This window comes from Gigantopelta aegis, chromosome 9 (genome assembly GCF_016097555.1).
Source record: "Gigantopelta aegis isolate Gae_Host chromosome 9, Gae_host_genome, whole genome shotgun sequence".
In the NCBI taxonomy this organism is placed as follows: domain Eukaryota; kingdom Metazoa; phylum Mollusca; class Gastropoda; order Neomphalida; family Peltospiridae; genus Gigantopelta; species Gigantopelta aegis.
In genome coordinates this window covers 19,131,911-19,156,559 of record NC_054707.1, presented here as the reverse complement: position 1 = coordinate 19,156,559, position 24,649 = coordinate 19,131,911, and the positions used below count along the sequence as shown (strand labels likewise).

At 39.0% G+C, this 24,649-nt stretch overlaps 1 protein-coding gene and 1 long non-coding RNA gene across 2 annotated transcripts; both read right to left on the bottom strand.

Moving 5' to 3' along the window:
• Window positions 1-5,488: 5,488 nt before the first annotated feature.
• Window positions 5,489-6,484, bottom strand: LOC121381490. Its single transcript, XM_041510809.1, has one exon. The coding sequence runs from the start codon at window positions 6,482-6,484 to the stop codon at window positions 5,489-5,491; it is 996 nt and encodes a 331-aa protein (XP_041366743.1).
• A 13,957-nt stretch (window positions 6,485-20,441) lies between these two features.
• LOC121380355 lies at window positions 20,442-24,067 on the bottom strand. The gene is made up of 3 exons (XR_005958918.1): window positions 23,990-24,067; window positions 23,047-23,106; window positions 20,442-20,900 (listed from the first exon to the last, which is right to left on the bottom strand). It is a non-coding gene; the product is annotated as an uncharacterized LOC121380355 (long non-coding RNA).
• Between the last annotated feature and the right edge of the window lie 582 nt (window positions 24,068-24,649).

Here is a 24,649-nt window from a genome sequence, read left to right as displayed (position 1 = left end):
GAATGCATTCACAAATCGCTGTCTGATAGAATGGGCTCACAAATCGCTGTCTGATGGAATGCACTCACAAATCGCTGTCTGATGGAATGCACTCACAAATCGCTGTCTGGTGGAATGCATTCAAAAATCGTCTGATGGAATGCATTCACAAATCGTTGTCTGATGGAATGCACTCACAAATCGTTGTCTGATGGAATGCACTCACAAATCGCTGTCTGATGGAATGCATTCACAAATCGTTGTCTGATGGAATGCACTCACTCATGAATGACTGTCAAACCTGAAAATAGTATTTCTTATAATAGACAAGACAGGCGCGGGTGCAGGAATTTCAGCAGTGGGGTAAGGGAATCTAGACCGTGGCGAACAAGTTTATAGGGTGGTCGACTCGTGCTTCCCAGGAAAATATATAGAAAACAAATTGTTTGAGCAGGGAGGAGTTTCAACCCCCGAAACCCTTCCCCTGCGTACGCCCCTGAAGGAAGGCAAATATGAAGAATTTTTTTAAAATTAAAATCTGATAAATAAAAATGTCAAAATATGACAATGATCGATATTTACACATTATCTGATAATAAAATAAAACCGGTCGTCATTTTAAGAAATCCTGCACCAGAAAGAGGCAAATATGAAGAAAAAAAAAAACAAGAAAAAAAGTTTGTTTTGTTTAACGACACCAGTAGAGCACATTGATTTATTAATCATCGGCTGTTGGATGTCAAACATTTGGTAATTTTGACATATAGTCTTAGAGGGGAACCTGCATTAGTAGCAAGGAGCCTTTGATATACCAGTAGTGGTGCACTGGCTGGAACGAGAAATAGTCCAATGGGTCCACCGACGGGGAACGATCCTAGACCGACCGCGCATCAAGCGAGGGCTTTTCCACAGGACTACGTCCCGCCCCACTATAGTGCATTATGCCGTGTACCTAACTGTCTACAGCCTACATGACATTACGATTATGGTTTTGGATATGGGGAGGGGGAAGGGGGTGCAAACATATTAGTGGCTTAGTGCGCCAAATACTCAAATAATGCTCTGCAGCTACTAGGCAAAATTAATCAATGGTGCTGGGGGCCAGTCTGTCCCTAGTTATTTCAGTGCAGCTAACGTGATTGATCTTCTTTACACAGATCTTCATTAATGCTTAAGCATGAACTTTTTAACATACCCATATACCATTAAGGTTTCAGGCATTCCATCCCGGGTTCTGTCTCTGGCAACGGCTTTTCTTCTTGCAAACAGCTTCTTTCTGGCCTGATTCACATCAGTGCAAGAACCTGTTCAGTCGTAGAACAGTGTTATGAATCTCTCACACGTTACCGGTCTCGGTGGAGTCGTGGTTAGGTCATCGGTCTACAGGCTGGTAGGTACTGGGTTCGGATCTCAGTCGAGGCATGAGATTTTTAATCCAGATACCGACTCTAAACCCTGAGTGAGTGCTTCGCAAGGCTCAATGAGTAGGTGTAAACTACTTGCACTGATCAGTGATCCATAACTGGTTCAACAAAGGCCATGGTTTGTGCTATCCTGCCTTTGGGAAGCGCAAATAAAAGATCCCTTGCTGCTAACCGGAAAGAGTAGCCCATGTAATGGCGACAGCGGGTTTCCTCTCAAAATCTGTGTGGTCCTTAACCATATGTCTGACGCCATACATCCGTAAATAAAATGTGTTGAGTGCGTCGTTAAATAAACATTTCTCTCTTTCTTTCTCTCACACGTTCTACTGGGATGTCGGATTAAACAGTACTTAGTAAGCTCTGGGAGTGAGTTCCGTGTATACCCCACAAAAAAAGGATGGTACTCTTGTCACATCATGTTAGTGCATGGAACATGGATCATGGATAAATATCCAATTCGTCGGTGATAGACATCTTATGGGCAGCCAATTAACCAAACATTTTGGCCAGTCTGAGGAACTTTAATAGACATCACCACTTCATTAGTGCCAACAGTACACATGAAGATATGGTGATGACTATGCTGTCATGCATGTGTCACATACTGGTGTCTGTTTTGGCGTGGTTGCATGGAGAGGGTACCTGTTCCCAATCTGTGACAACACCTTGTTTTCCATGCTCAGCAAATGCACAAAGTTAAAGTTTGCTTTGTTTAACGACACCACTAGAGCACATCGATTTATTAATCATCGGCTATTGGATGTCAAACGTTTGGGGTTTTTTATATTTTTTTTACATATAGTCTCAGAGAGGAAACGGTGCATTTCTCCAATAGTACCAAGGTATCTATTATATGCATCATTCCACAGATAGGACAGCAAATGTCACGGCCTTTGATATACCAGTCATAGTGCACTAACAACGATAAATAGCCAAATGGGCCCACCAACGGGGATCGACCCTAGACCACAAATGAGTATATTTTGACGGAAAGCGAAAGAGTTCCGTCTTGTTACTGCCAGTATGCAGAAGCACTTCAGTGGATCCATTCAACGGATTGGGTTTTTTCTCTCGTTCCAACCAGTACACCACAACTGGTCAACGGCCGTGGTATGTTCTGTCATGTATGTGGGGAAATGCATATAAAAGATACCTGGCTGCGTTAGGAAAAATGTAGCGGTTTTTCCTCTAATGATAATAGTCAGAATTAGCAAATGTTTGTCATCTAATAGTCGATGATTAATTAATCAGTGTGCTCTAGTGGTGTTGTTAAAACAAACCTTTTTTGGTGCACTGGCGGGGGTCGACCCTAAACCACAAATGAGTATATTTGGACGGAACACGAAAGAGCTCCATCTTGTAACTGTCAGTATGCAGAAAACATTCTTCCAGTTTCCTAGTGTGGGTGTAGCACCATGAATTGGCTATGATTATGCCTGTAGTGAATTAGTTATGTGGGTGTTCCATTCCATGTCTGTAGGGCATATTCGTGAAACGTTTTGGTAGTACAGTGTCTGGCATCAACATTTGGACGATTTCCACTCCATCGAGAATAACAGCTCACGGCGCAATACGTGGAGTGAAACACTCGCTTATGCGAATGAAAGACTGCTATGGCAATTAAAATTTACAAAATAGTTATCTTTTGGAGAGTAAAATATTTTGTCAGCATCAAGTTACATTTATGACTAATTTTATTTTACGGTATCAGTCCGACGGCACGTATAATAGTATGACGTATTGACGATAAAAACTGCAGTCTAAATGCTCATGTATAAGTGAAAGACCCTAAGTTCAGCCAGGAAACGTTTCGCTAACGTTCGCGAACTACTTTATTGGTTTTCAGACGTGGCCATTTGGTTTAACCATTGAGCGCATACACCAGTCTGGCAGTCAGGGCTAGCTCTGGCACTCGCCACATTTTAACAACAACTGGCGAATTTTATTTTAATTTGGCGAAATAATTTCAAGTATTATAAAACTTATATCTTTTTTTTTACAAAATAACTGGGTTTCTGTAAGCTTAATAGATAATTCTGCGAATTTTTTCTGCTGACCCAGAGATAGCACTGTGGACGTTTTTCTGCTCGGTCTGGCTGAAACCGGCCTCGGTGGCGTCGTGGTTAGGCCATCGGTCTACAGGCTGGTAGGTACTGGGTTCGGATCCCAGTCGAGGCATGGTATTTTTAATCCAGATACCGACTCCAAACCCTGAGTGAGTGCTCCGCAAGGCTCAATGGGTAGGTGTAAACCACTTGCACCGACCAGTGATCAATAACTGGTTCAACAAAGGCCATGGTTTGTGCTATCCTGCCTGTGGGAAGCGCAAATAAAAGATCCCTTGCTGCTAATCGGAAGAGTAGCCCATGTAGTGGCGACAGCGGGTTTGCTCTTAGAATCTGTGTGGTCCTTAACCATATGTCTGACGCCATATATCCGTAAATAAAATGTGTTGAGTGCGTCGTTAAATAAAACATTTCTTTCTTTCTTTCTTTCTTTCTTTCTTTCGGTCTGGCTGAACGTAGCCAGGACGTGGTGCGTGCGTGCGTGCGGTCCGGCTTTAACATAATAATACAAAAGAAAAACATTAGTTTCAATTGGAGCGCCTCTAGACTGGATGCATGCGTCTTGCAAAACGCATGCGGCCAGCCGCAATGAAATAATCGTTTATTGTTTATTTTCCCCCAAACGCAAGCAAGCCACAGACGCAACACGCACGCGCCAAGTCTATGTGAGCCTTTGGAGGAAACCTGCTACATTTTTCCTTAAGCAACCAGTGATTTTTATATGTAGCCTACTTTTCCACAGACATGACAGCACATACCACAGTTTGGAGAAACCCAAAACAATTAGAGAATAGTTCCACTGACGTAGTTTGATGCTACGATCTAAGCATCCCAGGTAAACCGCTCCACCGGCTGAGCTAGACCCGCTATAGTAAATAACGTATGTGGTCTACCAGAATTGTGAACAACGATAATTGAATGCGAGTTCCAAAACCACTATATACATGTAGTTTAATCGGGTGTTGTTGGTGGGTTTTTTTGCGGGGGGGGGGGGGGGGGGGGGGGTCGAGTTGGGTTGTTTTCTTTTTGACTCAATAAATAAAAATTGAACGTTTACCATTTTCCACCGTGTTGAATCCAGATTAACAACCGGAGGCCATTCATATCTTTCGCCGTTGAAAAACAACGAACGAGCCGACCATTCACACCCCGCACACATATTTTAAAGGTCATGTGCAACATGCCACTTATTTTAAACAATGAAACACACAACACAAAGTTCGACAGTTTTAACAAATTCTGATTGTAACTTGAGAGGATATCGCCAACAACCTGATCAATTCTCCGGACCGCAACTTTAACAAGTCTGAACATGTGTTTCTTGTATGAACTACACCAAACAATTCAATGTATACTATCTCCAAGGCGTGAATGTCTCGAACGATCCTTTCCTTCAAACGTCTTTCTTATTTAAATACTAGTATGTCACAGTTTTATATACAGCAACCGTAAGTAACATAGTGTGTCTTTACCGTTAATAGACTAAGTACCAGTTAATTGTTAATAAACAATCAGTGCATTGTCTTAGTTAACCAATAGTTGACATAGATGCTATGCAACTGAAAGGTCTGTTGTGTATAATGTTTAAATCGGTTTACAATATACATTGTATATATTAAGATAACGATATGTCTTTGGTATTATCTGATACGACCGATCTGTACCAATTTTGTATCGCAGTAGCTCATGAACGTCGATAGAAAGTCTGGGCTGTGCAGTTAAAGATCTTGTAATGGTTAAACTGTCAGTGACACACTACCACAGTCATAAACCAAACCCGTACGCAGGATTTTTAATGGGTGGGTGCGAATTGCTCGTGATGGGACCCATCAACATATAAAAATAATCCCTCAAAACAACAACGATTACGTAACGTTATTTAAATTTAATAGAGAAACGTGGACCTTTAGTAATTTGGGGGATGTGTGCGTACACACCCGTCGCAACCCCCACCCCCACCCCCCACACACACACACCCCGCGTACGGGCCTGTAAACTGCATTAATATAATATTAATCTCTATAAATCACTTCCCTTACCGGTGCATGGTGTCACTGTTGTCAACATAAGTGCAGCATTGTCCGGTTTGCGCTTCCACGCAAGCGCGCATATAACCGAGGAACGAAAAATCTTCCCAGTGAAGAAGTAGAGGTAGAAGTTGACGGCATGGCGTGCGTCGGACAACACGAACGTGATCTGGTTGATCAGGTGTTTCTGAGCATGGGACAGCGTGGTCGTCTCCACGCTCCAGTGACTCTCTAGGATGATGTATACGCACCGCGGGAGCGTCATCACCACGAAGGCGACGGCAACGGCGAGGACCATGGCCGACGTCTCCTGACCCAGACTCCGCTGCGACCCGGTGACTCTGTGACCGCAGTGATTCTGGCATCCGTCGGCGATGACTGCGGAGATCTTCCTGAACCTGTAGCTCATCAGGACGTCGATGATGACCAGCAGGAAGCAAGGGGCCAGGTTGTACACGGAGGCGCAGATCCAGTACCAGACCCCGACGTAGAAGGGCACGTACCTCTGGTAGATCCCGCAGTGGATGCCGTCCACGTCGGTGAACATCCAGAAGAGGTGGAGGTAGATGGCGAGGACGGTGATTCCCAGCAGGATGGAGTGCACGAGGATCCGGCGTCGGGTCGACTTGGTCCGGAAGTAGTTGATGATCGCTTCCGACCTCTCGGCCGCCATGAACACAATCAGCCAGTTGGCGTACGTCGCGAAGACCAGAGTGAAGAAATTGAGAGTCTTGCAGGCGGCCGGTCCCATCTCCACCTTGCGGTACGACAGCTGGTGGTACAGCAGCTTCTGACATATGGACAGGTTGTCCACGATGGCCAGCAGGCCCATGTACAGCATCGGAGCAGACGTCGACTTCATTTTGACGAGCGTCGTCAAGCAGACGAGATTCCCGGGAAAGCCTAGAGCAAATATCACCCACAGGTATGTGTTGTTGATGCTCATTCCATAGAAGTATAAACTTTCGAATTCCCCCTTATCTGACATGTTTTAGATGCTCTACCGTTCGTCTGTATGAAATGTTCAGCTGTATATCTGTATTATCTTTTGTCCCCTGATAAGTATGTATCAACTTATTCAGCTATAAGCTCCTTCTTTGGTTTAAATTTATGTGTCAAATGTTCAGCTGTATTTCGTAGCTTTCGTCCCCTTAGAATTATGTGTCAACATCTTCAACTATAAGCACTTCCTTTGGTCCACTTAGATTTAAGTATCAAATGTTCATCTGTATGCTCTTTCTTTCGTCCCCTTAGAATTATGTATGTGTCAAATGTTCAGCTTTATTTTGTAGTTTTCGTCCCCTTAGAATTATGTATCAACATCTTCAGCTATCAGCTCTTCCTTTGGTCCACTTAGATTTAGGTGTCAAATGTTCAGCTGTACGCTCTTTCTTTCGTCCCCTTAGAATTATGTATTAACTTCTTCAGCTATCAGCTCCACCTTTCGTTCTCTTGTCTGTGCGTGTGAAATGTTCAGCTGTATTTCGTAGCTTTCGTCCCCTAGAACTATGTATTAGCTTCTTCAGCTATCAGCTCCACCTTTGGTTCTCTTGTCTGTGCGTGTGAAATGTTCAGCTGCATTTCGTAGCTTTCGTCCCCTTAGAATTATGTATTAGCTTCTTCAGCTATCAGCTCTTCCTTTGAACCATTTAGATTTATGTGTCAAATGTTCAGCTAGATCTTCTTCCTTTAGTTCATTCAAAATATGTGTGAAATGTTCAGCTCTGATTTAACACAAAGACGAATATATATATACAAATTCTGCATCAGTATTTGTAACTTATAGATTTAGTTTACAGGTCTGTAGCTACGTCGGTAAACTGCAGGATTCCGAGTAAAATATGCAGCTATATTTAATCACGTGGTTTCAGGGCTGGCATTGGCGATTGGCCCAGAGAGTTCCAACCAAATGGTTTTGTTATTTACACGTAGTTCGGTGCTCGTCGTCATATCTTTGCAAATGTTTCCTTCCGGGGCTATTTTAACGAGGTTCTCCTTGACATCATTAGATGTGTTTGTTGTTTAAAGTTTATTAGTTTCCTGGAGCTGGAGCTAATTTGGCAAGCTTACTGTAAAGGCCACATGCGGAAAGGCAACATCGAAGACATGAATTCTTTTAAAATAATCGATTTGAAAAGGAGATGAGGTACTATGTACTATGTTGCTAACGAGTTCCGTATCTAGGTGGCTGACCTATTTTTTTATGGTATTGGTATACATATAATAATTGATTTTAATTGCTCGTTGAAATCCTATCTTATGGCAGTGTTATTAGATTTTAAGTATGGAAATCCAAGTTAATATGACCGGAAATTAAGAAAGAGATGAAATCTATTTGCATATTGTTCACGGAAATCTACTGCAATGTATCTATAAGTGTGCCAGAGGATTGTACTTTTGGTATGATTTCACATTTCTTCAAAGAGACGACAACATACTTATATCATTAAAATTGTTATAATTGGTTTTTATATGTGCTATATATTACCTTTTATGATTAAAATATGTGTATATTATGAACAATCATAATAATATATATCATTTCCACTTCATTTGTTTCGTGTAAATTTTCAACTTTCATTTCAACTTATTTTCGTGCTCGTATCCAATTAAGGTTCAATCACGCTGTCCTGGGCAACCACTTCAGTTATCTGGGATGTCTGTCGAGGACAGTGAGTTAGTTGTTAGTATTAGTGAGAGAAAGAAAAAAAGACATGTTTTATTTAACGATGCACTCAACACATTTTATTTACGGTTATATGGCGTCAGACATATGGTTAAGGACCACACAGATATTGAGAGAGGAAACCCGCTGTCGCCACTTCATGGGCTACTCGTTCCAATTAGCAGCTAGGGATCTTTTATATGCACCATCCCACAGACAGGGTAGTACATACCTACTATCTATATATCAACTTAGTCACCATCTATTATTCAGACGGGGCAAAAGAAAACAAAGGAACAGCCACTGGGCAAAACGAGACAGAGACACTGATGTAGTCTCGGAGGGTCTTGAGTACTCACGTGCAGCCTCGATCTTAAAAAAAGGTCTCGATCTTCAAACAGTCTGGAACTGCCATAAAAAGGCCCGGGGATGTAGCAATGGTAGTCCATTTCAGTTTTGCACTAATCATCTCTTTAACGCTGACTTTCTTGCACTATGATGGGGGGGGGTGTCTTTTTTTTAAGCCCGAATGTCCTCCAGCTCTATATAATTATATATAGGCTACGTGAGACCCAGCATGTAAACAGGACACCGGACTATAGTACATACGAGATGATATTTGTTTTGTTGTACAAATTACATTAAATAGCAGATCAATGAAATAATGTCTAAGTGAGGGGCACAATCTGTTGGAGGGAGCAGGGGGGGGGGGTGAGTCGAGTGAAGGGGGAGGTCGGGTGAGGAGGTGAAGTAACATTTGTTTATCTCTGGGTCCCTTCACACACGATTTCTTAGCATCTGAATGACAAAATACAAAGTTTTGATTAACATAAGCTGTTTAAGCTGTTTTATTGATTATTTGTATTTGCCAGTACTAGCCTTATCGGTATCAGTCTTGCTAAACCAAAAACACGAGAACTTTCTTTCAAAACGAGGGACCCGTCGGCAAAGCGCTTACCTGATGCGCTGTCGTTCCAGGCAGTGTACCACGACTGGTATATCAAAGATCATGGTATGTGATATCCTGTTTTCTGGGGAAGGGTTTCCTCTCTACATGTTTGTTTTGTCTTAACAATGCAACAAACTCAGGAGTCAGAACAATCCCTTTGAAGGGAAAGACCCTAGTTTTTAAACACTAAGGCATATTTTTCACTATTAGAGCCGTTTATGATCACTGAAATCAAACATTAGTTATATCTTATTGTTTAGATTATCCATTTCCGCAGAACCGAACTGTTTCTGGTCATCCTGTTGTTTCTACTATCTCAAAATACATTTTTTTTCTCATATTTAAACAAAAAACCCGCACGTGCGTCTGAGAAGTAACGGGTATTGATTCAAGTTCTTGTCTATTTTTTAAGGATATTTTCCGGTTTTAACGTCAGAGACTCTTGTTTCACTCTGTTGTAACTTTATCCAAGTGTGTTACAGGTTTGTAGATTGACTAAACTTAGTGTCCATTTTTACGAGTTTAAACTAGGGTCCGTCCCTTTAAGTTACACAAACACCAAACAGACGTATTTTACAATATGCTGACGTGTCGTTAAAAGACATTTCTTCCCTTTCGCTTTTTCATCCGTGAAAAAGTGTGCACATCTGACTGTGATAATGGTTGAATTGATTTTTTTTTTTTTAATAACATTACGTCTGAATGAACATATTTCTTGATGCAAATGCAATCACGCAGCAAATGAGCTTGGCACACTTCCCGTTTCCATTTGTAATAAAAGTAGGATTGGGATCTCTGTTGTTGTTCATGTTGTTGCTGTTTTGTTTCGGTTGATGTTTTTGACAAATTGAACAGGAGGAAGGACTTTCCTTTGGCACTGTCACTAACCCTAACCCTAACTCTGTTTATGATAAGTATTTATAATGTTCTTTATATGTGACCGTGGCAAAGGAAATTCCTACCGAACAGGACGTTACAAACAATATTTTATGTAAATTGCTCTCGAAAAGACCAGGGTGTATCCCTCGTGTGCGAAGGTTGGTAAGATCGATCGCTCCCATTGTGTAGACACCTTGTTTTTAACGAATCTTCCGTGATTGTTACATAAAGGTTGTGACGTGTGATGTCCTGTCTGTAGGAGGTGAACATAAAATATATATTTCCGCTGATTAAAGAAAAGAAAGAAGGAAAGAAAATTAGCATTTTGACGTAGTATGAATGATCGCATTTTATTTACTCCTAACAATTTTATGCATGTGCGGGTGAGAATATGTATGTAGCCTATATACAGCAGAATCTCGTTGGGTCGACCTGAGAAGGGTCGAATAGGCCTACACAGCAACGCTCGAAGTCCCGAGGTTTTTATTCGAAAGGTCGAACACGTCCTGGATCGACCATAAACCTTCGCTCGAACTAAATTATTGGTCCTGTCAGTGTTATTAGTTACATTTTCCTCGAACTAGTGGTCCATGAAATATCAAATGGAAAACCACCAAACAGTTGGTTATTACATCCTTAGGATTAATTATTTAGGCGGAATGAACTTCAGATGAATCGGGGAATCGCAATAATAGTCATGCAATCCTTTCATTACCACACGTTTTATATCGTTTGTTAAACGGCAATCGGTAATGATCTTTCAAGTTCTGCTAGTGTTTGTATTTATGTTATATCACGCACATAATATATATATATATATATGTATATGTGTATGTATATATATATATATATATACATGTATATACGTGTGTATATATATATATATATATATATAGCAGTAACACTTGTATTAATTGCTTGTTACATCGTGTTTAACTCTTAATTTTGTTTAGTATACTGAACAACAAATGAAATACTATTATAAATATTACTAATAAATGATATACTATTTTGTTTTTGTTAGCTCTCTTTGGTTGAACTCGGCCACGTTTTTCTGTCAATCTCTAGACAGTGGGGTCGGGATGTGGCTCAGTGGTAAAGCTCTCGCTGATGCGCGATAGGTAGATATGATCGATCGCCGTCGGTGGGGCCGTTGGGCTATTTCTCGTTCCAGACAGTGCTCAACAACTGGTATATCAAAGGCAGTGATGTGTAGGCTACCTTTGTTACATATAAAATATCATTTACGACCATATTAAAGCAGTTATAAATGGTGTGGCGGTAGCGGGTTTCCTCTCTCATTATCTGTGTTGACTGTAACCATATGCCCAGTACCATATATAACCGTAAATTAATGTGTGTTGTGTGTTATATAAAACATTTCTTCCTTTTTGTCTTCTTAATAACATTAATTTAAATTTGTGCTCTAGTGCCTTTAAAAAAAATAGTCCATACCTTTATGTTTAATCCACCGTAGGGTCACATGTGTGTTTTATTACATTGGACACAGCGTACGGCCAACCTATATATCTGAGATTTGTCATAAAAACACACACTACATGCATCGTTTAGTGTAACGAGACCCCATTAAACGCCATATGTTGCCTTCTATTGACTATGCTGTCATGCAAAAACGTGGCTTAAACGTCAATTAACATTAGGCTACACATCATTTAGAAAATCGTATCACATGTTAATAATGAATATCATTTACTAATGAACTTGAACACGAAAAGCAAATATTTAGCATTTTATTGTAAATTGGTGGATATTCGTAATGATTTGTGCATGGAAGTCATTGTTTATTCTAAGCTCAAGGACATATATACTGTTACATATTTCCAAGTCGATATTGCAAGGTTATGTTCAAGTAGCCTGTGGTTAAATGATATGACATCGTGTTGTGGAAATTCAGGACGTCAGTACAGTCTTTTACAATGCTGTTAGTGTTTTATTGTTTGGCGATTCAAGTTGAAGACAATCACAATGGGCATGTTTTTTCGAAAAGAGAAACAAATTATCCATTGGCTAAAATGATTTGAATGGATATGCATGTATATACTGTTGATGATGAAAATTATCTGGGTGGATAGCTGGTTTCTTTTCTCACACTCCAGACCTAACATCGAAATAACCATGGTAAACAACAGGCATGAGCTGATGAGATAGTTCTTTTAAAAAGGAATATTTTCGTTTCTGGACAAAGAACTTTCCATCCAGATTCTGAAGATGGATATACGATCTCCCAGGAAGCTATCTGACTATTAATATGTTTAAACGGGTACACCATTTTTATAAATGATGTCCTTTTAATATGATGGTACTTGTGAATCAACTTCATCCATATTTAGCAAGTTAATGACTTACGTTAGCGTTCTTCACAAATGGTTGGTTTCAAAAGCTGAACATCTAAAACAACACGTCAAACCTGCCACCAAGCATTGTGTTAACATCTCTTGTACTCCGTAATGCACAGGTATTTGACTTTAGATATATTAATGGATTTGTTCTGCGTCAAGGTGGAAATATGTTTTCATAAACACAGGCACATTTATTTCCCGCTTCGGGAGTATGCAATACTTGAGATTTCGTTGAGATATACACAGTTTGCGGATTATTAAATCAATCCTGTATTTACATACAATTATCAATAATTTACGAGTCAGAAAACTATTTGTTTAGTACTCACTTGTTTACACTTTTATGTAAACGTACACGTGTTATGGCGACATGTTTCCCGCAGTAGAATGTCTATGGCTAACGTACCACAGTTAACGTTGTATAACGTTGGTATCCCGCATGTGCATCAGAGTGGGACCATGTATGACAGTTTCGCCGTGAGTCGTGCCATGAAAGTAATAATCAAGATTTGCACGGTCATTTGCATTGCAGTATGGGGAATCCTGACAGTGCTTATTTCCATCCACACTGCTACTCTGTATGTTACACCAAACCGTTTAACGGGAATTTTGGCCAACGACAACCACCGACCTATGGTAAACACTGAATGTGAAGAAACTGTTGCCTTTCTGAAGAACATTGACTCTACCGTCGACTTGGAAGTTTTGTGTGACGAGAACTGGATTACAAATGACGTCATGTGTTCCTACTTCCTTCACCAAAATGGATTCCCTAACAGTGAAGGTTGTCGTCTGCTAAACGACGGACTCATTGTTCCAAAGATCGTGTACTATGTCGTATTTTCAGAATACTCGACGAAACCTCCGGAATTTCTTTTCATGCACTATCTAAGCATTGTAAGTGCCAAACGAAATTTGAAGCCGTGGGCAATTTACTTCGTTTCGGATATAATGCCAAATGGATACTGGTGGAAACGGGTTCAAACTGATGTTGAAGGGGTACGATTTATTTTTCGCAAATCACCGAATTTTGCAGGTGGAAATATAACATTTGTTCAGCACAAAAGTGATATAGTTCGACTTCAAATCCTACTTAGTAAGTATAAATATTAATATCTGTTTGTTTGAGGATGAAATTTTTATTTGCTGGTTTTCTAATGTACAGTAGCCTGTTGTCATTCATTGCCACTGGATACATTGGTGAGTTAACGACATGTATGAACTCAGTGGTTAAGCATCTACCATTCGTCTAGTGATCATATTCGTCTCCAGATTCTGCTGAATAGATATGATTTTTTGTTGGTTTGTTTTTGTTGGGGGTTTTTGGGAGGTGGGGGAGGATTCGCTTGAGAATGATACTTTTAATTCCTAGTTTTCTAATGGATATTATTAGCCACTCTTGACATTGATCACATTGGTAATATCGTGAATGAATCAAATGGTCAAGCATTCGTCAAGTTATAATGTCCGCCTCCAGATTCTACTGAATATGTATGAATATTATTTGTTTTAAAAACATTAACGTTTGAGATGATAATTTTTTAAATTATTATTTGCATTTTCCCCGCCATTTTCACAATAAACATGGTATTATAGTGCCTCACATACATTTACACATTGCACAAAAAGTAGAATATAAACCAATATAAACTTGAGAATTTTTCACAATATACTAAGCTTGTTATACAAAAGGTTATTATGTCTAAGAAAAAAAGATAATGATAATTTTAATCACTGGTTTTCTAGTGGACAGTATTGGCGATTCTGGTCATTGGTGGCATGAATCATCACAGGTAAGGACAAGCAAACTGGCGATAATGGCTCGAATGCTTTTAAGCATATGTCACTGTCATCCTGGCGAATGATGGCAGGTGTGTTGCTTGAATGGCTAGAAGAGATAAGCAAGCACCTTCTAAGGCTTGAGATATCCCACCACTATTGCAGCCAATCAGCGGAATGTCCTTGACAAATTTAGTTCCCACTGAATACTCTCTTTGGTTAATTTTATTCTGTTAGAAGCAGAACTGATCATCATTTCAGTGTTAGGTTATGAAATGTTGAAAGGGTTGTGGGGATGGGGCAAATGCCACAAGTATGATATAACAACGGGATTAATTATTGCATCTAGAACTCTATGTCATATCATGTACCTGTATACACTCTCTCCCCACCTCTCTCTCTCTCTCGCTCTCTCTCTCTCTCTCTCTCTCTCTCTCTCTCTCTCTTTGTAGCGACCAACAAGCAAAGGGCCGCAACACTAAACGCTTTTTATCATCTCGCCAAAAACGCGACTCCGAATACCTACATGTCGATTACGGCTTTACAGTCATTAACGGCCGATTTAATCGTTAAACATCGGTAGTGTTCGTAAACTAGAATGATGAATAAATTGGTTTACGTTAGTCTAGCATCTTAGTTGCAAATTAAAAGTGGTACAAATTTTTTCTCCAAATATAGGTTATCAATTTGTAACCCTTTATCAGCCATAAACACCATTTATATTTATATGTTATTATGTGCAGTATTTTAAAGAACCGATTTATGTCACTAACATAAATATAAACCACTGTAAGTAAAAGAATTGATTTATTAAAGTAATTATGATTGACCGGGATTTTTATACCAAGGGACATAACTTTTGAATTTCTCGCCACTAATTTTAAGATTGTTTCTTTCATAGCGCACACAGAATCTCAAACTTGCATACATATTGCTATTATAAACAAGACTGATTGATGCCAAAAATAAAATAAATAAATTGCAAACAAGATTTAATAAGCATAAATCATTTCCAGTCTAGATTTTGCCTAATATTTGACTAAATAACAGTTATGGGCCAAAGGTTTTCAGTGTCACAGTGGTAAACCAAAAGTATAAATGTAATACATAAACATGACAATTTGGTATATTTACAATGTGAAAATGAAAGACAAGTATGTACTAAAACTATACATTAAAAAAGGTATTGCAATTTGTTCACATATGAATATTTATAGTTCACATTTATTTACCTGTAAATTAATTTTCACCGACAGCCCATAACGACTCCATACTAACGTCTCAATGCTTTCTTTATGTCATATTAAAAATACTCTACACCAAATAATTGGTTCCCTACCCTGGGTTTCTGCTAGAGGGTACGCAGGTAGAGAGTACAATTACATGTATGTTCTAAAAAATCTCGGAAATTAATGGATATGTTTTGTTTTAATTTTTTGATAGATTATAGTAAGATAATTGCTGTTTAAAATGTGTAAAAGTGCATTAAATAAAATGGTCCAATAAAACATTTCAAATTCATAACTACCCAATATATGCCTTTGAATATATTTTGTTTTTATTACGTAACCTCGAATTATATTCTGGCAGAAAGCCTGCTACCTTTGACAGAGGTTAAAACAAGTGGTCGTCTAATTTTCGACTGTTACCATAAAGTAATATACTTAATCACTTTTGGCATCTAGCAATGTAAAGCAAATTTTACAATAGTTAGCACTTGGAATAAGCATCATATATTATTTTGTTTTGTTTTACCTGTAATATATTTTACCTGTAATATATTTTCACCAGGACTTCCTTCTTCCTCCATGAATGATTAAAGAAAATAACACTGGATATATTGTAGTTATTTTTGTTTTATTCCAATATATAATAACAAATGTGTTTTATGTCAGTATGTGGAGCAAACTAGCTGATACAGTTGGTTTGAAATCATGATTACAAAATCCTAAAGATAAAAGGAACTGGCTCCTAACGTCAGCCTCTACATATTGTCCACATCTGTACCGGCCTGTAGGAACGATATTTGAAGTGTGTGTGTGGGGTGGGGTGGGGGGGGGGGGGGTATACAGTCTCTAGTGAGGGATACAAACTAGATTTTCATTTTATATCATCTTTATTTATGTGGAGTAGTGAACATTTTAAACATACATTTTTGTCTTCAAGTGTGGGATGGAGAACAAGCCCCTAGGCCCGCCCCTCACACACCCACCCCACCCCATCCCAGTTCCTACGGGCCTGATGTATTTTATATTAATAAATACAAAGACTACACAATGATATTGTCTACAGGACATATCAGGTGTAAAGTGATTGTCAGTATGTAACAACATTATAATATTTTCCAACATTTCTGTGTTTCTGTGCCCGGCTGTGGACAGTTTTGGCAGACATTTGCTTAATAATTAAAAATACACAGTTTAACCAAACACATTAAAACTTGGAGGATAACTAGCTAAGATAACACAGAAAAGTGTGCTAATTTTAGTTTTTTGTTAGAGTATTATATCTTGCTTTGGTGAGGAGGGGACGCTTTTTAGCAAATTTGCGAAATTGGACTCTGGAATATCCATTGACGTGTCATGTTTACATCTATGCTGGACAAGATTTATGATGAAATGTTATTACATTTTGTGTGTTTTTCTTCTAATTAGGTCCATTTGCTTCAGTTTACATTATAAAAGTCATAAAAAAGTATGTTAAAAAAAATGCTTGTTGTATGCTACTCTTTGTATATATATATATATCGTTTATTTTTACGTCTGTAAAATTAAAACAATTTCCTTCCAGCTAATGGCGGAATTTACCTCGACACCGACATCATGATCATCAAGTCTCTGGACCCAATCAGGGACTACCCGCTGACGATGGGACTTCTCGATAACTCCACGGGCATGGGCAACGCGATCATCCTCGCAGAGAGGAAGTCGCCATTCATCAGAGAGTGGTACCGCAGCTACATCCGGTATAAACACACCTGGAACGGAAACTCTCTCAGAGTCCCCCATGACATGTGGCTTCAAAACCATGACGTCATTCATATGGAAACTGAAATGTTCTACAGACCAAACTGGTACGAAACCAAAAAGCTTTTCCACGAAACTGGTTACAATTGGCAAGACAAATACGTCATTCACATATGGCATCGTCATGGTTACGTGCCAAGGGAGGTCAGCGAGATCAACAGACTGAATTCCACTTTGGGTGAAATATTTAGATTTGTGTATTACGGCAGCAAGGAAATGGTGAACGATTAATTATTAATATGGTTCAAAATATATATCTCGCGCAGTTGTGTGACATCATGTCTGCATGGAACATTCAACGGGGTTGTTGAAATTAGTGGTAGACCTATATACCTGAGCCAAAGAAGCGGTAGTTCGAGCGTTATTCCATTATTTGTGAGAATTTGGTCGTCGATGATTGCCGAAGTATTACACATAGTCATCTCTAGCGTTATTCTCACATATAATAGACTAACGCTAGAGGACACTCGGGCCATAGAAGCGTATGATTAATTTGATAATACAAATGTGTGTGAAATGAGGATTGTTGGGGTTGCTGCACTTTACACTTTGAGGTTTTGTTTTAATGCAACAACTTAATTGTTTACGGCAAGCAGATAGGCGTATGAGCTTCCACTTTTGTAGTGGGCAGACATGTTTTTGTTCGAATTAAACGAAAATGCCCGAATCTGCATAGCAACATTTATTCATATTAGCATTACCACAAAAACACCTATATAGGGTTACAAACTAATCACTTCGCAATTTTACATGGATTACAACTGATTTTCCTGGTAGAATTATGAAAAATACATGATTGAAAAGGTCTCAGGTTAGCACATTTTGCCCGTATATCTCTATCGTTCTAGCACTAGGGGGCAGTTACACCTCCCCCCTACCCCCCCCCCCCCCCCCCCCCCCCCCCGACAGCTCGTACGCGTATCGGCAAGGCCTTCCGATATGTGCTGTATTCTTTAGTGTTTTTAATAACATGATATGGCATCGTGCGTGCTTTCTACACTATAATTGATTGGTTTCTCTAACTTTGGGGCTTATGCGCAAATCGATCACCGTGAAAATAATTATGTGTTCAAATTCCTTTTGATCCCCCACTATAAAGATATCCCATGCGTCTATATTTAAACATATAGAAAACGGAGACAGGAATGTAAAATCTAGCATGTTGCATTGTAACACACAAACCGGCCTCGGTGGCGTCGTGGTTAGGCCATCGGTCTACAGGCTGGTAGGTACTGGGTTCGGATCCCAGTCGAGGCATAGGATTTTTAATCCAGATATCGACTCCAAACCCTGAGTGAGTGCTCCGCAAGGCTCAATGGGTAGGTGTAAACCACTTGCACTGACCAGTGATCCATAACTGGTTCAACAAAGGCCATGGTTTGTGCTATCCTGCCTGTGTGGAGCGCAAATAAAATATCCCTTGCTGTCTGTCGTAAAAGAGTAGCCTGTGTGGCGACAGCGGGTTTCCTCTAAACAAAAAAGAGTGCCAGTTTGACCATATGTTTCACGTCCAATAGCCGATGATAAGATAAAAAACCAATGTGCTCTAGTGGCGTCGTTAAATAAAACAAACTCTTTTTTTTGTAACACACAGATAGGGTTATCACTTATGGAATGTTGTGAGATAGTCTTGTTATTCTTGTTGGTCATTCTAACACTTTTAAAATACTGTCTAATAGCAAATAAAATAATCAATTATATATTGTCGTTTGGGTTCATTATAAAGGCCAGGGGGCGGAACGTAGCTCAGTGAAGAAAAGCACGCCTTATGCACGGTTGGTACAAATTGCAAACGAGTCTCCCATGGGTTGTCCTGCCACGATCTGAACATTTTAAGGGCCAAATTCGAAGCAACCTAGGGGGAGACATAACGACGGCCATCGATATGCTAGGTTCCAAAAACGAGCTACTCTCGGCATACTAATTTCAAAATTATACGTAGCTCCCCTTTTATATTTCGGTGAACTGTTCCAAAATGCGCTAAATTCACTTTATAGAAACTACGCAACTTTCGTAATTAATCCTACTGAACATTCAAAATTCCAAAACTACCCCCGCCCACTGCCGACTCCAGTCGGGCTGCTGGTCCCCTCTCCCGCCCACCCCAACCCTTTTCCTGTCCTGGACGGAGGAGCCGGCGCCTGTGCCCATGTCATTGACAGGAGTGCGCTTCAACATCCCTGTGACCTGACCTGAACTGACCTCACGGTTGGTCAAGGAAATATCCCCGTCGGTGGGCCCATTAGGCTATTTTTTGTTCCAGCCAGTGCTCCACAACTGGTGTGAGAAAGGCCGTGGTATATATTATCCTGTCTGTGGGATGGTACACATAAAAGATACCTTGCTGCTAATCGAAAAGGGTAGCCCACTGCGTGGAGGTAGCGGGTTTCCTCTCTCATTATCTGTGTAGTTTTTAACCATATGTCAAACAGCATACAAATGTAATTAAAGTGTGTTGCGTCGTTAAATAAAAGATTTCCTCTTCTTCACTATCATGACCAGTATTGCCATGTGTCACAATTTAAATGTTATTGTTGGTTATTTTCTGTGGGAGGGGTGGGACGTAACCCAGTGGTAAAGCGTTCGCTTGATGCGCGATCGGTTTAAGATCGATCGCTGTCGGTGGGCCTATTGGACTATTTCTCGTTCCAGTCAGTGCACCACGACTGGTATATCTAAGGCCGTGGTGTGTGCTATCATGTATGTGGAATGATGGATATAAATGGAAATGAAAAAATGTAGCAGGTTTTCTCGCTAAGACTATATGTCAAAATCACCAAATGTTTTACACCCAATAGCCGATGATTAATAAATCAGTGTTCTAGTGGTGTCGTTAAACAAAACGAACTTTAACTTCAACTATGGGTGTTATTAAAGGGACATACCCTAGTTTTTAAACACTAAGGCATATTTTTTACTATTAGAGCCGTTTTTGATAACACAAAATGCATTTCTCATATTTTCAAAACGCACGTGCGTCTGAGAAATAACAGTTATGGAGTTTTAGTCTATTTTTAGAGGGTATTTCACCATTACAAAGTCACAGACTCATGTTTCACTCAATTGTAACTTTATCCAAATGTGTTACAAGTTTGTAGATTAACTAAACTTAGTGTGCATTTTTGGGGCTGAAACTAGGGTCTGCCCCTTTAACTAGTGCGCTGATGAGGAAACGTTGCGTCGTGCTTCAAATGCGGTAGTCGCAGTAGAAACTTGTCAAGAATCCTACGAAACATAAATATTCAAGCATGCCAATAAAATCAACTGTTAACAAATATCTTTATACATGGAATATGTATTTAGTTTATTTTGGATAATGAAATAATTACATGTTTCAGGTTTCAAACTATGTAATATTCCAGTCTGAATTTTCAGGGCATTCTAATGACGTTTCACATGACAAGTTAAATGCATTTATTAGTAACTGTCAAGATCTGCTGTGCTTTTGTGAAACAAATGGGAATATAATATGCCATATGTATTGTTTTAGTCTTCGGCTGAATCAAATCTCCGAAATCCTGGCTTGAAATATGATCTCCAGTTGAAATTGTTGAACTGGGGTTGCTGTACCTGTTTCTGTGGGTAACTTGACGCCTGTTTCTGTGGGTAACTTGACGCCTGTTTTTGTGGGTAATTTGACGTCTCTTTCTGTTGTTGGTACAGCGTTGGTCTTCTGAGCCAATTCATAAGAGCATTATACCGCCAAAACCGACTGCCATATCCCCATCGTCTGAAGTCATCATCGCCTTAAAATCAAAGTTATTAAACATACAAAAGCGATCAAAGATCGGTGTTAAGAGATTTTCTTACACACCCGTTAGTAAGAACCAATATTAATTACACGTGATAGTGATAATAGTGTTAAGTTGATAACACTTTAAAGACATACGAATGACTACTCTTAGGTGATGACTAGGTCACCAGTGATATACCATCCAATAAAAAATAAAGCACGGTCGAATCGATCAATCTGAGACGTACACGTTGTTACTTGAAATTGACTGTTCTGTGACGCACAAGTTAACTATAAGCGCTAGGACCGTCAATAGGTTTTAGTTGTAAAAGTCGTTTAAATTTATTTTTAGACTTGTTTTCCAGGATATGTAAGAAATAGAATATAACATTTGTATCCGTTAAATACCATTTATCTTATAACTCGTTGTTTAAAAACTTTCGCTCATTAGATACATTTTAAAACAACTCATTGTGAGATAAAAGGTATCTAACGGCCACTCATGTAGTATTCTCTATTTACATCTGTATTATTCATTCATTCATTCATACATTCATCCATTCATCAATCCATCCCGCTCTCTATCCATCCATCTATCCGTCTTTCTTTCATTCCTTCTCTCTCTGTCTCGCTCTCTCCACCCATTTATCTCTGTGTCCATCGTTACCCCCCGTCCTCTTCCCTTCTCTCACTTTATCTAGTTTATATATATTCTATTCAAAATGGTTAAAAAAAAATACTGCATTACGGTAGTGCATTAAACAGATAATATTACATAGATTTGAAAAGCAATCGATTTTCAGTTATGATTATTGTCTTTTTTAATCTTTTACTTGTTATTCACAAAGAATATGGTAGTCACACACACACACACACACACACACACACACACACACACACACACACATATATATATATATACACGCACTCACACACATACACACACACATACACACACACACACACACACACATATATATATATATATATAACATATATATATATATACACACACACACACACACGCACGCACCACAGAGAGAGAGAGAGAGAGAGAGAGAGAGAGAGAGAGAGAGAGAGAGACACACACAACATATATATATATATAGGCACGCGCGCACACACACACACACACACACACAGAAAGAGAGAGAGAGAGAGAGAGAGAGAGAGAGAGAGAGAGAGAGAGAGAGAGAGAGAGAGAGAGAGAGAGCGACACACACACACAGAGTCTACCGAAGAATAATACTAGTAATTAATACCAATGATTCAAAATGCATGTGCATGGTTATATTACATAGTTAAGGCAGTGTATTACATACACATGTAGTTAAGGCAGTGTAGTATTTATATTTAAGACAGTATATTACATAGTAAAGGCAGTGCATTATATGCAATTATTACATATAGTTATGGCAGTATATTACATACAGTTACAGAAGTATATTACACACAATTCACAGTAAATTGCATATAGTTAAGGAAGTATTCTATATAGAGTTAAGACAATATATTACATACTGTTAAGACAGTATATTACATATGCAGTTATTCCCGCAAGTGCACCACAACTGGTATATCGAAGGGCGTGGTATGTACTATCCTATCTGTGGGTTGGGGCATATAAAAGATCCCTTTCTACAAATGGGAAAATGTAGCGGGTTTCCTCTCTAAGGCTATATGTCAAAATTACCAAATGTTTGACACCCAATAGTGAACAATATATTACATACAGATAAGGCAGTAGTTAAGGTAGTGTAGTACATTTGATACAGTATATTATATAGTTAAATCAGTCGATCACACACCTATTACATATATGCAATACAGGGCCCAATTTCACAAAACATCGTAAACCTAGGTTTGCACGTAAACGTAAATCTACGGCTAAAACACAATTCTTATGGCTATTATAGTACAACAAATATAGTTTTAAGTACACATATTTAATTTTCTTTTGTCATTAAAATGTTCCATCTTCCGCAATGATGTAATTTTCAGTGTAAAATAGATGCCAAACACGTGTAAATGTATGACCGGTATAACTGATAGTCGCAGACGTAAACTTACGTTGTTTAGTGAAATTGGCCCCTGTATAATTACATTTAGGTGATGCAGTATGTTGTATACAATTAAGTACATAATAAAATAATACATACATGAAATGGAAATAACGAGGGCAGCAACCACCAATGCCGCAATGTAAAGTCGCATGATTGCTGAAAGGTAAAGAAAAGAGAGGATTAAACCCAAATCAAAAGTAAATGACAAGCAATTGGTGCAATAAATAATATAAGTTTGTATATAAGTAGTTTAAATCACTTGACCATAGTGCACTGAGGGAACTGGGGTAGCAGAGAGTCAAAGGGGCAAACTAGCTAAGATATTTTAGCATTTGTAAAGTTTTACGACTTAAAACTAACTTTGATGTGTCTTTACAAGTTGCATCTGTTTAAAAGGATATACATAGGCGTACGGGCTCCCATTTTTGTAGTGTGTGTGTGGCGGGTGGGTGGGTGGGGTGGTGGCAGGCTGGTCTTTGCCCGAATTAAACGACAATGCCCGAATATATTCATATTAGTATTAATGCCCGAATTTATTCATATAACATTTATTCATATTAGTATTACTACAAAACAGCTATATAGGGTTGCAAAGTAATCACTACGCATTATTACATGAATACAACTAATTTTGAGGGTAAAATGATGGAAATACAGCGTAAAAAGGTCTCAGGTTAGCACAATTTGCCCGAATATCTCGATATTTTTTGCCCGAAGTTGAGCTTTGTCTCCAGCATTGGGGGGGGGGGGCAGTTGTCCCTGCCCCTTGTCTCGTACGCTTATGAGGATATATAATACCACTGTTACCACTGTTACGTTTAATTAAAAATATTAAATATCTATATAATATAAAAACTTTATAACATTTATTTCCTAATGACTTTTTTTTATTCATTTGTTTTGTTAAAGTTTAAAATGAAGTAACATAATTATTAAATTTTTAATATCTAAACACACAGATGTTAATATTTTGTTTTTACAATATTCAAAGATGGGGTTTTAAAGTTACAACTGCCTAGTAATATATGTTAAAGGTTACCTGTTATCCTCTGGTGTTAGTTCCTGGAAGAATAGATGGATGTGAAGAGAAAAGATTTGTTAGTGAATCATTTATATCCATTTGTGTAACAATTATCTGGAATAACCTGTGTGTGTTATCGTGTTCAACAAAAAAACACATATACTGAACAACATTAAACACGCAGAATAGCTTGTTTGTTTGTCGCTTGGTTTTGTTTTTGCTTTGGGTTTTTGTTTTTGTTGTTGTTGTTTTGCTAATGCTTATACTTTGGTAAATGTAAATCCTACGAAATACTTCCATCTCTTTCGGTGTCTTCGGTAGCCATGTTTTGTTCTTTCCCAATCCAAACACAATCCCCGCTAGATCCATAATTATTCTTGTCAATACAAAGCTGCACACAAATGTGTTGATAACTTAAAATGGGCATACCCCCTCCCCCCCCCCCTCTCTCTCTCTCTCTCTCTCTCTCTCTCTCTCTCTCTCTCTCTCTCTCTCTCTCTCTCTCTCTCTCTCTCTCTCCCTCCCTCCCCCAACTTAAATGGGCATACATATCTATCTTTTCTTTCTCTTCCTCCCTCCCTCCATCCCTTCCCCCAACTTAAAATGGGTATCTCTCTATCTATAATGAACCTGATATAGATATGAGTGTGTGTGTGTGTGTGTGTGTGTGGTGTGTGT

What these genes read in the sequence shown, in the direction of transcription:
- LOC121381490 (XM_041510809.1), bottom strand. Translation starts at nt 6,484, where the DNA reads ATGTCAGATAAGGGGGAATTCGAAAGTTTATACTTCTATGGAATGAGC.